A 14,414-nucleotide genomic window follows, 5' to 3' on the forward strand; every position below is an offset into this window, starting at 1 on the left:
GGGGAGAGAACCACCAAAGATTCAAATTACACTTACAGTGACACTGTGCCGCTGAGATTTCTTCCTTGTTTTTTTTCCCCCCACTTCTACTGGTGACACATTGTAGCAATCTTGGAATATTACAAGGACTGACTAACCACATTTTAACACACCGTTCAGGGTTAAAAACAAAAACAAAAAAAAAATGGCATTAGGACATATTAAGACGCGCCCTCATAGTCTCACTTCTGTCGCTAAATGCATTTTCTCCAGGTGCAGCACAGTGATATGGTTTCAGCATGCGTATATGCAAGTCTAAACTCCCCCACTCACCATTAAACTGCATGCAGGTGGTTCAAAGCAGGAACATATTGTTGCCAGTGATTGAATTTACATTGAACAAAAGATACCTCCTGTACTGGTGAATCCCAGCAGTCTGCTCTCCAGAGACTAATTATCAAACACATTAGTACAGCTTCACTCTAGCCATGACAAAAATGTTCACCGTTCTTGATATAGCACCTTTGCTTCAAACATAAATATCAATATTAAAGGTTTATTTTAATCTGATTTTTATTAAATAGAGTGTCATGGTATAATTACATGACTTGGCTGAAGTTTAAAAAAGAATAACAAGATAGATCTTCATGTTTTTGTTTTTATATCTGAATTAATAGTGGCATTGCTACCATCCATATGCAATCAAAGATTTTATACAGAACCTGAATATTTGAAAAAGACACCCAAATAATATCAGAATTCACACACAATAAACATAAATGCTTAGAGCAAAATTTTGATTACTAACTTTGGAGATCATTGGGTCATAGTAAATGCTGATGTCACTCCCTTCCTGAATCCCACTGTCAACACGGACCTGTAAGGCAACAGTGCATTATATTATAAATTGAAAATGAACAAACAAATCCATATATTTAAACAAACCATCTAACACAAGGATACATGGATTCATATTCAGTACAAGCTGAAATTTATAGAGCGTTTAACAGATATTCCTTAAAAAGTGATCTTTCAAACAAGTTTAAACAAAAAAAAAATTAAAAAAAAAACACTGGACAGACACACAAAAGAATAATCCGCTATTTTCCGTTAGAGTGTAATGGGAACAAACATCACAGCAGTGTTTGCTTTCACTGCCTCAGAAACAGCAATTTAGAATTAACTAAACAATTGTACGAGGCAGCTCTTGAAAGTATTTGAATGTCACTTACACCACAGTTGAGGAGAAAGAAAAAGAGAGCAATCATTTATCACACAATTTAATAGTAAGTGTCTGCTTTTGAAAATCTGTTCCACTTGCTTTCCATCAAACCATGTCACAGAAATCCAAGGTAATACGTAATGTTAATACAAATATTAAGTTTATTCAGAGGACTATATTCCAAAAACAAATCATCTAGCAACCAAAAATAAAATATTGTCATCAAGTCAATTGAGAAAATTGAATTGTTATTATTCAAATCTCAACCTTAACTCCAAAAAACAAAATGAATATTTTATAGTTTTCAAAAAAGGTACTTAAAGTCCCAGAGGGGGGAACTGTGAAGGTAAGAAAACATTTAGCATAAGCTGATCAGTAGAAGACTCAAGAGCAAACGTGCAAAATTGCTTGACGTCGTGAAGGATGAGCGATAAAATGGCCGATCCTAAAGAAATGACTGCTGTCCCTCAGAAAAGTCCACAGGAAGCCTAACCCAAAATAATCTGGAATTCTGTACACAGAACCCAACATTGGACTTTGGCATAAATACATTTTTAGACTGCACGTTTTCATAAATGAAAACTGACAAGGGACCCTAATTCCGAAAATTCAATTTTTGCATGTAGGTGGAAATATACAGCTATGAACACTTCTCAGTATTTTATAAGTGCGTTAAACGATAACCTGGAACTTAAAGAAAACCCAGAATTGCAGAGATACTGTTTTTCTTCAGGAAGCATAAATGTATATTTCTAAATATAACGATGCATTTTACAGAGACGCGTAAAAAGCTTTCTAAAAATGATACAGTAAACATGCGGGACGTTTGCTTTTCTTTCCCCGATTCAAAGATCATGAGCGATGCATAAACGCAGAGCTGCATCCTGGGGGGGGGGCTGGGGGGGGACACTCCGCAGCCCAGTAGCCTTGCCTCTCGAGCACATCTGAGGTAGAGGCTTCCAAGGGACTCCTGCCTGCCCTCACCTGATCTGTCAGAGCTACAGCGGTCCACGCCCACCGCATAGCCCTCAGACATCGCTGAGCTCGCTTCATCGAGTAGGATGCATGCCAACCATTTTTTTTTTTGACACATTCCCTTTCCACCTTAAAAAAAGCTGAATTTCTATGGACAAAGCGTGTCTACAGAGAGTGCATGGGCCCAATAACATCCAGCCACCCCGTACTACGGATACGAATCGTGTCAAAACTTAAATCCACAGACAGCCTGGGAGGTTATATGTAATACCATCCTTTAATTTCTAGTACCTCGAAGCAATATATTCTGGTCAAACCAAATTTAGTTCTAAGAAAAGATACTTTGGGGTGCAAAATTAAACACTCTCCCCAGTTATAGACAGGGGCTGCTCTCACTGTTCATTTAGAGCTCGTCTCTACCCCCATCGGGCCGCCTCTGTACACCTGACAAGCGAAACCCCAATTTGATTAAACGCCCATGAGGGAGGGGACGGGTGGGCCCCTTGACAGGCCAAAAGTGATCACCATGGAGATACACAAGTACAGCTGTTAATGCTTCAACTGTCCCGCTGGCTTCAATTTCATTGCTACAAGCAATCATGATAGACAAAGCGAAGCACGTGCTTTCCTGGACTCAGTCACATTACCCTTATTCAGTGCATTTAGCAGAGATGCCACAACCACCAGCAAATCTGAGCTTTTTTCTTTTTTTCTGTTTACGACCCACCTGCTCACGTGGTCATCTTGCGAGCGCAAGTGTTATTACATAAAACTCCTGCTGTAGCATTAATTGAAGAAAGATTCGGTGGGAGAAAGACCGTAGGGGGTAGAGCATGTCCATTATCACTTGTGCTTTCAACAGGTTTCACGTTGGAAAACTGCAAATTGCAAAAACTTGCAAGGGCAAAATGTTTGACATTATTTGATCCGCAACCATATGGTGAAAACTTTCATGAGAAGAGGTACAAGGTGAAAATATATAAATAAAATGCATATATATATATATATATATATTTATATTTATAAATACATGAGAAGTAGGGGAAGGGGGAAAAAAAACAAATCAAGGAAATAATTATTCAAATGATGTAATTAATAGGGGGTTTACTTCAGTGGGGGTGTGGGGCCGTCACTGGCCCCCGCTCATACTTAATTTGCTGTTCCTTCTTTGCAGTGTCCTTGCTTTCTATGCCACAAATGACACTGACAACAGTCACATTAAAGATGTTAAACAGCATCTTCGTGAACCGGGGGTGTCGGGAATGGGGGATGGGGGGGGGGGGTGTGCGAGTTCACATTGAGAATATCTGTATTCATTTTTTTGCCTTATGCTGAAGGTTGATCTCTCATTGCTTTTAAGCTGACCTGTGGGGGGGGGGGTCCACTATGTACAGATTTGCAGATGTGTCTGGCCAACCACTTGTTCATTTTACTTTAATTACTTGTCCTCATTTCATTTCAAGTTTCTCCCCCCTCAACATAACCTAAGGTCCAATTAACCTAAAAAGGGGGAAGGTTAGGGAGGATGATTCCTTGGGCGGCACTGTGCTCTGGGGGTGCTTCACACCTCCATGGTAGGAATATTGAATGCCACCCCCCCCCCCCCCCGTGCATGTTGCTCTTGAGTACTCTGGCTACCACCCACAGTCCAAAAATCATGCAGTTAGGCTAGCTGGCATCTCTACGTCATCTATAGGGTGTGAGTTTATATCCCATCCTGCTTAGAATAGGCTCGAGGCCCCTCCGCGACCCTACGCATGATAAGGATCTGAAGATTAATGGAAGATAAAGGGAACCTCGGAAAGTAAATGTTTCATACCTTACACTCAGAAACGTTTTAAACAGAAAGCTTTTTGATACACTCTATATACAATATAGCTATTCATATCAATTCACTTAAGTTTTCTGTGCATGGCTGTCGATCAGAACTCAAAATTGTACAGCAGAAAAAAGGGTAAAAATTTGTACCTTCGCTTGTCACTGGGGTTGTACCCTTGTAATTGTACCTTTTAAGGTACAGAAATGGACTCTGAGGAACACCCCAAAGGTACAAACAGCATTAATGTACCATCAATAGTACAGATATGTTTCTCAAAGTCCATTTCTGTAGCTTAAAGGGTATAATTACCTGCAGCTAAGGCTACAATTGACAGGCCCTTGAGGGTACAGCCCCAGTGACAAGCAAAGGTACAATTTTTTGCCCTTTTTTCTGAGAGTGTAGTTCTGCCAAGTATGTTTTCCCTCTTGACGGCCAATCCCTCTGACAGCCATCGAGGGGCACTGTCTGCAATAGGCATCACACTGAACAGCTTCTGCTTCTAGAACACCTGAATAAGAGAAGCACTATTACTTTTTTTTAAACCATCCTAAAGCATTCATGGGAATAACCTTACCAGCCATGACTGGAATATAATGCAGGCTCTTTGATTTTGAAACTCATTCAAAAAAACAAGCTCAGTGCATATACCAACCACTTCAAGCAAAATTGTTTTAAATTTCCAATGAAGGCTTTACACATCAAAAAATGTAAATTTAAAAGTAGTTCCTCAGAAATCAAATAAAATTTTACTTTGTTTTATAAATATTTCATTACTTCATTTTTTTTCCTGATGACAACAGAGAATAGATTATTAAAATGAATGAAAGTGAAATCAAATTTATTTTTAGTATTTTGTTTATTTGAAGCAGTTTGAATCAATATAGGAAATTTCACGCCAACAGATCATGTAACATTTTGCCTGTTGGTCCTATCAGACTGTGTAATGCATAAGCTTAGCTAAAGTGTCAGGGAGCCATATGAAGAACTGGACTGACTATTGTAGGAAAGAGTCGAAAGAGTCCAAAGAGTCCATTCCTGCAGCGCTAGTCAAAAGTTTAGACACACCTACCCACAGAACTGTTTATCAGTATCATTCTGTACATTGTATAACAATTATAGAGAAATCAAAACTTTAAAATAACATATATGGATTATGCACTGTCCAGATATTAAACAAAAAAAAATTGTTGGGGGATAGTGCACCTCTGTGGGTTGGGATTCAGAAGGTTGCTGGTTCAAATCCCTGGGTCGGCAAAGTGATGCCACCATTGGGCCCTTGAACTTAACCCCAATTACTCCAGGGCCTGACTGACCCTACTGTCTCCATCCTCTGGGATGCTGTTCCAGCTGTGCTGAAGGAGGTCCCACATATGCTGAGCTCTCATTGGCCGCTTTCCCTGCACTCTCCGGTCAGACTAAGACAAAACCATTTCTACTGTCTTTAGGTCAGGTGGCCAGGTCAGGTGATGTGACACTGATCAGTCCCCTTTGTAGGCGGCTTGGCGTGTCCAAACTTTCGTGACTGGTACTGTACATCATGTAGATCAGCTGACCTGCCAGGGTAAGTTTGCTCTGAGAATTTTCCTGCTCAGGTACTGCTACAGTTCTCATTTAGCTATGAGCCCAACACCAGTGTGAGTCATTCCCTTGGTGCAGCTCTTTTGTGCGGCGTTTAAATTAATTTGGGAGTTCATTTTGGAAGGATAAATTATGCTGTAGAAATTCTCTGAAAGAATCCCAAATTGAATGTTACCCACCTCATCAAAGCTAGAGGCTTCCCCTTGTGGAGAAACACATAAGCACTTCCTTATAAAAATGCAGCTTAACAGAGTTTCAAATAAGAGTTAAGAAAAAAGGACGCATTAAGTGGGCTTTCCTACAGCGGAAGATGGTCAAAATGTCTCTCTCTCTCTCTCCTTGCTCCGCTTTCAGCCTATGCATGAAGGGAGAGCAGACCATCCATAGGGAAAGGAAAGGGTGTAAGGAATAAGCGGTGCTGTTGCAGCTGATCGGGCGAATGCCGGGCACATTGCTGCAGCCCTGGTATTAATTACGTTTACTTAAGGCCAGAAAGACAGCACTGAGCAAATCAGCTCTCCCACCGTGACTGTCCTTCAAATGTTCAAAGACAAGGGAGTCACAATATGGGACAAATATTGTGGAAAGTTGCATCACAAAATTGACATTTTTGCCAAGCTTTCTGAAGCCAGAACCAAGAATTATGTACATTTAAGAACCAAATTAAAACAACAAAGTATGTTTGCCATCAGACTACTACATCATCTTTGGAGAGCAATACTAGTCATACTACCCAACAGTATAAGTTAACCATGGTTTAACTGAACAATGGATATTTCTGAGAAAATGTCAGCTACATTCAAACATCCCAAGAGCAACAATAATAATAAGCTGTTCATGTTGCACAGCAGTAAGAATTACCCGAAAAATTATTGCTATTTGTAATACCATTGCATATTTAAGCATAGTCGTCCTCATGATACACAAATGAGGAATGGGGGGGTGGGGGGGGGGAGGTAACCAACAGGAAACTTACTTGGAGGAGATTGACGGGCTCCTGGTATTGGGAGAGACGGCCAATGGAAGGCAGGCCAAAGGATTTGTAAGGGTCCTAAGAGGAAGTTAAAACAAGGGGAAACGTTAACTTTTAAATAAAGCACAGGAAACAAGGTCCACCGCCACTTCTCAAAGTTACAGCCATTGGTAAGGCCATTTCTTGCCCAATTATCCCTGGTTAACAGGATTAATTACTGCAACTCCTTTTCTTTTCTTCCCTTGGAAGCAAATAACCAATAAATCTACAGCTACACTAAAAAAGGTTTAGAACGTCGCTCTAATTAGCATAACAAGTCACAAAATTATTGCAGTCTTAAAGTGAGAAAACATCTGAAGCACACAGGATGTTGTCTGCAATTTGGGGGGGGGGGGTTTTCAATTGTATAAAAAAAACTAAAAGCTGTTAAAAATAAGCAAAGCCGTCAAGGAGGGCAGCATAGTAAAAGACTTTTTACTGTTGAAATGTATACGAATGTCTAGTCGATCCAATTTTAGCGTGAAATATAACCGCTAAAGAAGGAAAAATGTACTGGCAGTTTTTCCTTGTTTTTTTTTTTTTTGTTTAATTATTTGCTTGTTTTTACCTCAGCGTAAACTCTGCTCTCAATGGCCCAACCATTGATGGGAATATCTGCTTGCTTGTGTCGGAGTGTGTAACCACTGGCAACGCGAATCATTTCTTGGACTAAATCCAGGCCGGTAATGCATTCGGTGATGGGGTGTTCAACCTAGAAAATTAAGAATACAGGCAGAGACTGGCGTGACGATGCTTGACAGAAAAACACACACAGTTTCTCAGCAGTGACTTTTACCACCGTTCTCATCCCAGGTACCCTCTCGGACACTCGGCGGTTAACAAACACACTCGCCTATTAAAATTCATGGAGCCATTAAGTTTTCAGTTATGTCAAAGTCAGCATGTCTTAATTTCCCCATAATATTTTTATAGCTTGCAGAAATATCAAAAGGGCTCATTAACTTGACGTTCAATGTAAGGAAATAGTAAACACTGTGAGTCACAAACAATTGAAGGCGTATAACGGCTGGGGGGTGTAACTGTACAATATGTCTTAGCTCAGAGGTGCTACTAAAATGTAACACGGAACTGATTAGTAACCACCGGCTTACCACAGCCTACCCCCGCCCCCCCCACCACCACCACCTCTCTGAAATGGAATAGTTCAAAGTATGAAGACAAAGCATGCGATTTCCACACAACTGGTTTAACCCAAACCTCACTCGTTCGCCTGCTTTCACTAACCTGTCCTGACAAGTAACCAGATTACCGTAATCTCACATCAGTGCAGAGGAGCAGCAATGAGCAGATGGATGCTTCAGTTTTTCTCCCCTCCTCCGCTCCCCTCAGACTTATCTGCGTAGTGCTTAGCATGCACAACGGCGGGAGCAGGATCAACGCGGTCAACACGCTAACAGCAAAATGCCGCTAGCGGCTTAGCATGATGCCGTTACGGGAATACCCGGCTCTGTCCTGACATCCGATGCATTAGCTTCTCTCATATCACAAAATAAGCACATCATCGCCGAGAAAAAGCCAACGTGGATTCATTACCCACGCCTTCTTTCATAATGGCATTAATTAGAAAAGCCTGACAATTTAAAAATGTGTTCGGTAAAACGAATAGCCTAATTATGGATGTTAAACCTCGATAATACAAAAAGGTAGCTGTGGAAATAAATGAAGAAATAAATCTCGGGTTGCAGACTGGGAAATTTAAATTCAGATTTATAACATGTCATCTGCTGTGAAAAACTAGGCTTGTCTTTTTACAGTTTCTCTGGTAAATATCAGTAAGTTTGTGAAACTGAACAGATGGGCTTGCTAATTAGCTCGGTTCACGTTGTAAGTTTGTTTATAAAGAGGGAAAGGGGTTTCAGACATCTTGACACATTTTATTAACATATCATACCTTAAAGTAATACCAGATGATACCTGTGAGGCTTTTCTGCCTCAGCTAAACATACTAGCGAGGTGGGGGGGGGGTTGGTCGACATCAATGCTATGCGAAACAAACCTTGTAAGATGCTCATGACTATGGACAATTATCGGGGACCACTTTCTGATACGCTTCTATTACATTTCTACAGCCTAAGCATAGCCCAGAGCAGCGTGCGCAGGAAGGGCCTAAAAGCTCAGGAATAAATGGATCCCCTGCCACTCTGACAGATTTACCTATTGTCTAGAAGGACCAGCTAACAGGATGATGTCACAGGATGATGTCACAGACAGTGGGAAACATGATGCTCCTAGCAGACACGAGGGTGTTCGCCGGTGTTTTCAGAAAGGGGGCTGGCAGAGGGCTCTGTCATATCCGTGTCATACAGGACACCTGGCGAGCCACGCTGAAAACAGACACAGGCCAGGGGGGGGGAACCGCCTCCCCCGACGGCAGCGGTCACTAGAGCCAAATTCAAATAAGGAGCAGGGAACCTGAAGGGGGCGAGAACCGACAGCGAATCTTAGCGACGACAACCCTAATAAGCAGCCACAGGAGCGCTAAATGTTACGCTTAAATTAATGCTAACTACATCTTACAAAGGTTCAGGAAGCATCACCTGATACAGGCTATCAATTCTAGCCAGTCATTCTGCCATATTTCAAATGGATATGAAAATCATGTGTAACACTGAGCAGGCCCGGACCCAGAAATTAATTTCAGGGGGTGACTGGTAACCCTCCTGATAGTTTTCGACGGGGGTTCAAACACATACCTGGCTATGGTGGGGGGGGGAGGGTTCTAACCTGTTATTTTACTATGTGGCCACGTGCCCAGGGCTGAGGAATACCAAGGCTTACGCAGAAAAGCGTCTGCAAGATCAGTACATTGCTGTATACAACGATAAAGCCCCATAACAAATACTCAGAACTACTCAAGAGACCCAAATAAAGCATCGTGTTGTTTTGGTTTTATAATTTAAGTTTTACATTTAAAAAAGAGCATGCAAGAAGTCTGACTGAGACAAAAATCTTCACATACCACTTGTGGCACCCGACATGCGACTTTGAACTCACCATTCCCTATAAAATAAAACTACGCATTAAATACAGCCTTTTGAAAGAAACTGGAGTCTTACTGTTTTAACTTAGCTGTGGACATACAGTACTGTGGATATATTTTATAATCTTGCAATTTATTTAAAGGGACATACACTTCAAAAAAAAATATATGGAAAGGGGCATACAGTTAACACAGAAGAGAAAAAAATATCCAAGATTATTCTCTGCCATACTGAAATTATCTTTATGGAGACAAAAACCCCGTTTCATCCCCAAAAAAATGCTTCAGGCAGTAAACAGAGATAAACATTTCCCACCAAATGATTTCCTGCTAAATCTGTCATCAAATTAAAAAAAACAATTCTAAAGAACAGCTAGCTATCCCAGTCTGTCTCAGCCTTCAAAAGCCCTTTATAATGAGGCATTTAAGGTCTTTGATCCCTAGAACTGCCATTCACAAGTGAATTGTCTGCTGGTCTTGTTTCCAAAACAGCCAACGCTGCTAAGATGGTCTGGTGCCCATAAGGTAGAAAAAAAAACGGGTATTCATCACATTATGGGGACATTTGGTCCCCACAATTTAAGGTATACCTGGACCACACACGCACAGTTTCGTAAATATGAACATTATATAGCGGCAGTGTGTGGCTCAGCCGTGATCAAAATGTTGCTGGTTCAAATCCCATGCTCGTCAGAGTGATTTCACCAAGACCCATAACCCCAATTGCTCCAGGGACTAACAGACCCTACTTTCCCAACTGCATGGCACTTTGCATAAAAAAGTTTCTGATAAATGAATAAATAAAACATAAATGTTAACCCTACAGTCAGCCATAACCTTTTTTTCAGATACGAGAATGGATTTCAATATCTAGCACATTTTTAGCTTTAGGCATTTTTATGATTAATAATGAAAACTACGTTATATTATTTTATTTTATTCAAAGATCAGTCAAGCCCTCTACTGTGTTTTCCTTTAAACAGTGCTTAAAAATATTGATATTGTTTTTTGTTCCTAGAAGCCTCCAGCTATTTTTGACATGACGGTTGTTTTTCCTGCTAGTTAAGATATGAAAGATATGAACCTGGGACTTCTGAGATCTTCAGTGGAAGGTTACAGTTGTATTTGTTTAAGATGCACGTGGGAATGCATTGAATTTTGTGGAATACAATGATTTTAGTTGTGATCTGAAATTAAGTTTTGGGGCAGAAGTACGAAAGCAAACACCCAGAGGTAAGAGGCTGAATACAATCATCCAGTTGCATTCGCTGCAAAAAAAAAAAAAACGATAATCTTTATGATTTTTTTTCCCCCCACCATGCTGATTATATACACCCAAACCTCTATGATAAGTATAACTGCAGTCAGGGCATTTGCATTTCACCATAATACGTGGCTTCAGAGAGATAAATTTATAGAGGGGGGAAAAAAAATTACCAAAAATTCAATAATGGGGAAGCTTTGGTAAAAGCCCTACCACACTGCATTCAACTCAAAGCACAGCAATTAAACAATGTGACAAAGTAGCACTTTGTCATCTTCACAGTGGAGATGAGTGGGAATTCTATATGATTAGCGCAAACATCCCTGTCTTGAGGCACACCCACTGAGAGAACAGGCTCTTCAGCATCACCCACACAACTACTGATATCCGGGAATAAAAAATAAATAAATATGCGAGAGCCCTTGCTCAATATTAACACTAAAGCAATTAGGAATCTGCCTCTTCAGAGGGACATAATGTGGCTGTTAGAAAGGGGGAGGAGACACAAAACCTACAGTAACAAGATCAATTTCAATGACACAGAAATATTCTTGTTGCACTCCAAGAAAACCAAGAATGATCATAAAGTCACCAAATTTGGCATTTTTAATGCAATCGTTTAAAAGAAGAAAAAAACACTCTGTACCAGCATATGCCCATTTTTAGCCCCACAAAGAGGTTATAACAAAGACTATTTGTAAACTGTCACTACTGTCATCATTTCCTCTTACCCAACGTGCTTCAGCCCGGTGGAGGTCATGCACCAGGTCATGTAACCTTACCGAGGCACCTGCCTCTCTATCCCTTCCTCTCCCGAGCGCTACACCCACCCAAGCAGGAATTAGCCGCCTTATGAATCATCTGTACAGGAAGATCGTGAGCTTTGGATGGGGCTGAGAGGGCTGCGGTCGGACGTCGGATGAGCTCAGAGGCATGGCCCTCATCCAGGATTCAGAAGCCAGCGCTATGAGGGCACGGGAAGCAAGCAGATAGAGGCCATGAAATTCCACAATTCTCCTCCAATAGGATCACTTGATGAGTTGGGAGGCGGGGCAAAGGAGACAAGACGCATATTTTCCCTCCCTTTGTCTGCGTAACTTAGACATCAGACGTTGGTATATTTCCCCCCCTCATCCCCCTCCCTCGCATACCTTCTGCTGTTTTCTTGCTCTCCTACAGCTCCCCAAATCTCCACAGGGGGATTCAGATAACCAAAAACGCTGATCCCGCCACAAAGCACAGTCTACTCGCAAAGGTCAGGCACAACAGCCTATAAATGCCTCCCGACCGGCCCGGCTCCTAATACTTTAAAACCCAGCCTCCTAGCATTGCTACCTAAACTGTCTATCGTGTAAAGTGTCAGACCCCTCTGTGAAATTGCCAGCTTTTGTGGCCCCCATCCAATGGGAGCGACTGTTCTGTATTATCTGTGACCTTCAGGCAAAAGCACTTTGAGCAAGAGACACCAATTGCTAAGGCCATTGAAACTGGAATTGCCCCATGCATCTGTTGCAATAGCATTTAAAAAAAAGAGGGGGAAAAAAAAACACTGATACTTAAATTATGGCAATTGAAGAGATGGGCCAATTTAAGGAAAGCATTTCTCAAATAGAACAAATTGCATACAAATAAACTCTCAAAAGAGTCCACTACAAATGCGACCCACTTACCATATGAGGTCAACAACATACTATAGACACTACTACAAAAGATGTACAAGGCTCTGCATACAGCAAACATGACTTCCTTAAATCTCTCTCATGCACACTTGCAATGGGTCACTAATCCTTAAGGGCATCGCCTATGATACAATAAGTAGATGTTGTTGTTCTAAGCAAGTCGGAGAGTTTCCAAGTGGTCGGGCATTACTTTAAACGACAGTGATGAGCCTCAAGTGAGTAACCTTACACATGCTGGTTACCAGCACAGAGGGCACACAAATGAAAGCAGTTGGTCTCAGAAAGGAGGAGGAAATAAAATAAAAAATAAAAAACATGTAATGTCAGGCATCAAATTTGTCTTAAAAATAAGATTTATTCAAATAAATAAATAGACACCAAACAGAGAATGTGAAAAAGGAGACACCGCTGTTTGACAAATATTTGGAGAGGTGGTGATGTTTTTACTGCTGACGTTGACATAAATCTCACGAGTACGGCCAGGCCTTACTGAGCATGTGCTCGATCGGGGAAAAAAGGCAGAGGAATTTTGCTGCACGAGGGCAGGAAATGCGGAGCACCCTGTCCAGTCGCGGAGAGTCAGCTGGCGCCAGGAGACTCCTGAGTACCTGCAGGCGAGTGTTCATCTCCAGGAAGTAGAAGTTTTTTCTTGAGTCCACCAGAAACTCCACGGTACCGGCGGAGGAGTACTGCACGGCCTTGGCCAGCGACACGGCTTGTTCACCCATCGCTTGCCTCGTCTCGGGGTCCAGGAACGTGCTACGGGAAGGGGACAGGCTGATTACTTCCACATATTCACGAGGACCTCACGGGCATTCGGCCTGAGCATTCATTAATATCACAGCTTGCTAAATGGGGCTTTTCCACAAACAGTATTTTCATAACCATCTCAGAGTGTAGTTCACATAAAAGGGTAAACGACTGGGTGGCCTTGTCTGAAAACCACAATTACCTCAACCTTTAATAAATATGTTTTATCAGTACCTTCAAATCTGTATGTGTGAGTGAAATTTTGGTTTTTAGAAGGTGATGTAGAGAGTGAACAACACAAGCACCTGCAGTGGATAGGAATTCCAAATATTTAACGTGCTACTAGAGAATAATGTTCTGACATTATGTCCCTGGTGGTTCTTAGACAATCAGGAGACCAGAGCGGTTATCAGGCTATGGGGGGGGGGGGGATGGGGGGTGCACTGCACATCGGTTCTGGAGAAGGTCAAGGATGAACTGGAGCCGACTGCCAAGCCAACCTGGACAAGACGCAGGAACGCTCATCTAGCACAACGAGGCTCCATGGTTTCCAACACAGATGCAGAACAATCCAGAGTCAATTTAACAGCTTAAAACTGTATGGTCAAGGCAGAAGTAGGGTGTCTCTGGACACTAAGCGAGTTCAGTTCAAGACTATTGTTCAGATGTGAAAAAAAAGAAACACACACACATACACACACACACACACACACAGCAGCAACCCAAAAGCCAATTTTTGCTTTGGAGAGAGAGAGCAGTAGTGTTGGGCGCTGGCAGGACTTCCCGATCTGACTCCTCTGGCTGGGAGGGGAACAATGGCCAGTTGGAGGAGGTGAAGTGGAGGGCCAGCAGCCCCCCCCCCAGCGTGGCAGGAGCAGCACACGCCAGCGGCGTATCAGCAGGCCGCGTTTCTCTGGTTCTCGCCACCGAGGGGCACCCTGGCCCCCACTGCCCCAGAACACACCCACCCACTCCGCTCTCAGAAGAAGAGGTGAACCACACAGCAGCAGGAGAGCAGGAGAGCAGGAACGGGCTGGTTATACTGGAGATACCCCAACAGCCTCTTTCATATGCAGAGAGATGGTCATTCGAGAGATGGAAGCTGGTCTGTAAGCAGTGATTTAAATATGGCAAG

The 14,414-nt window shown here is 42.0% G+C and overlaps 1 protein-coding gene across 1 annotated transcript in view; it reads right to left on the bottom strand.

The window, feature by feature from the left end:
* The window catches only part of pcca (propionyl-CoA carboxylase subunit alpha), a 113,118-nt gene that overhangs the window by 56,581 nt on the left and 42,123 nt on the right, over window positions 1–14,414 (bottom strand). The window contains exons 13-16 of the mRNA XM_023822131.2: window positions 13,138–13,288; window positions 7,154–7,297; window positions 6,550–6,624; window positions 788–856 (exon numbers count right to left, since the gene is read on the bottom strand). Coding sequence (XP_023677899.1) covers window positions 788–856; window positions 6,550–6,624; window positions 7,154–7,297; window positions 13,138–13,288 — 439 coding nt within the window. The remainder of the gene's footprint in view (window positions 1–787; window positions 857–6,549; window positions 6,625–7,153; window positions 7,298–13,137; window positions 13,289–14,414) is intronic.

Source organism: Paramormyrops kingsleyae, chromosome 1 (genome assembly GCF_048594095.1).
Source record: "Paramormyrops kingsleyae isolate MSU_618 chromosome 1, PKINGS_0.4, whole genome shotgun sequence".
Taxonomy (NCBI): domain Eukaryota; kingdom Metazoa; phylum Chordata; class Actinopteri; order Osteoglossiformes; family Mormyridae; genus Paramormyrops; species Paramormyrops kingsleyae.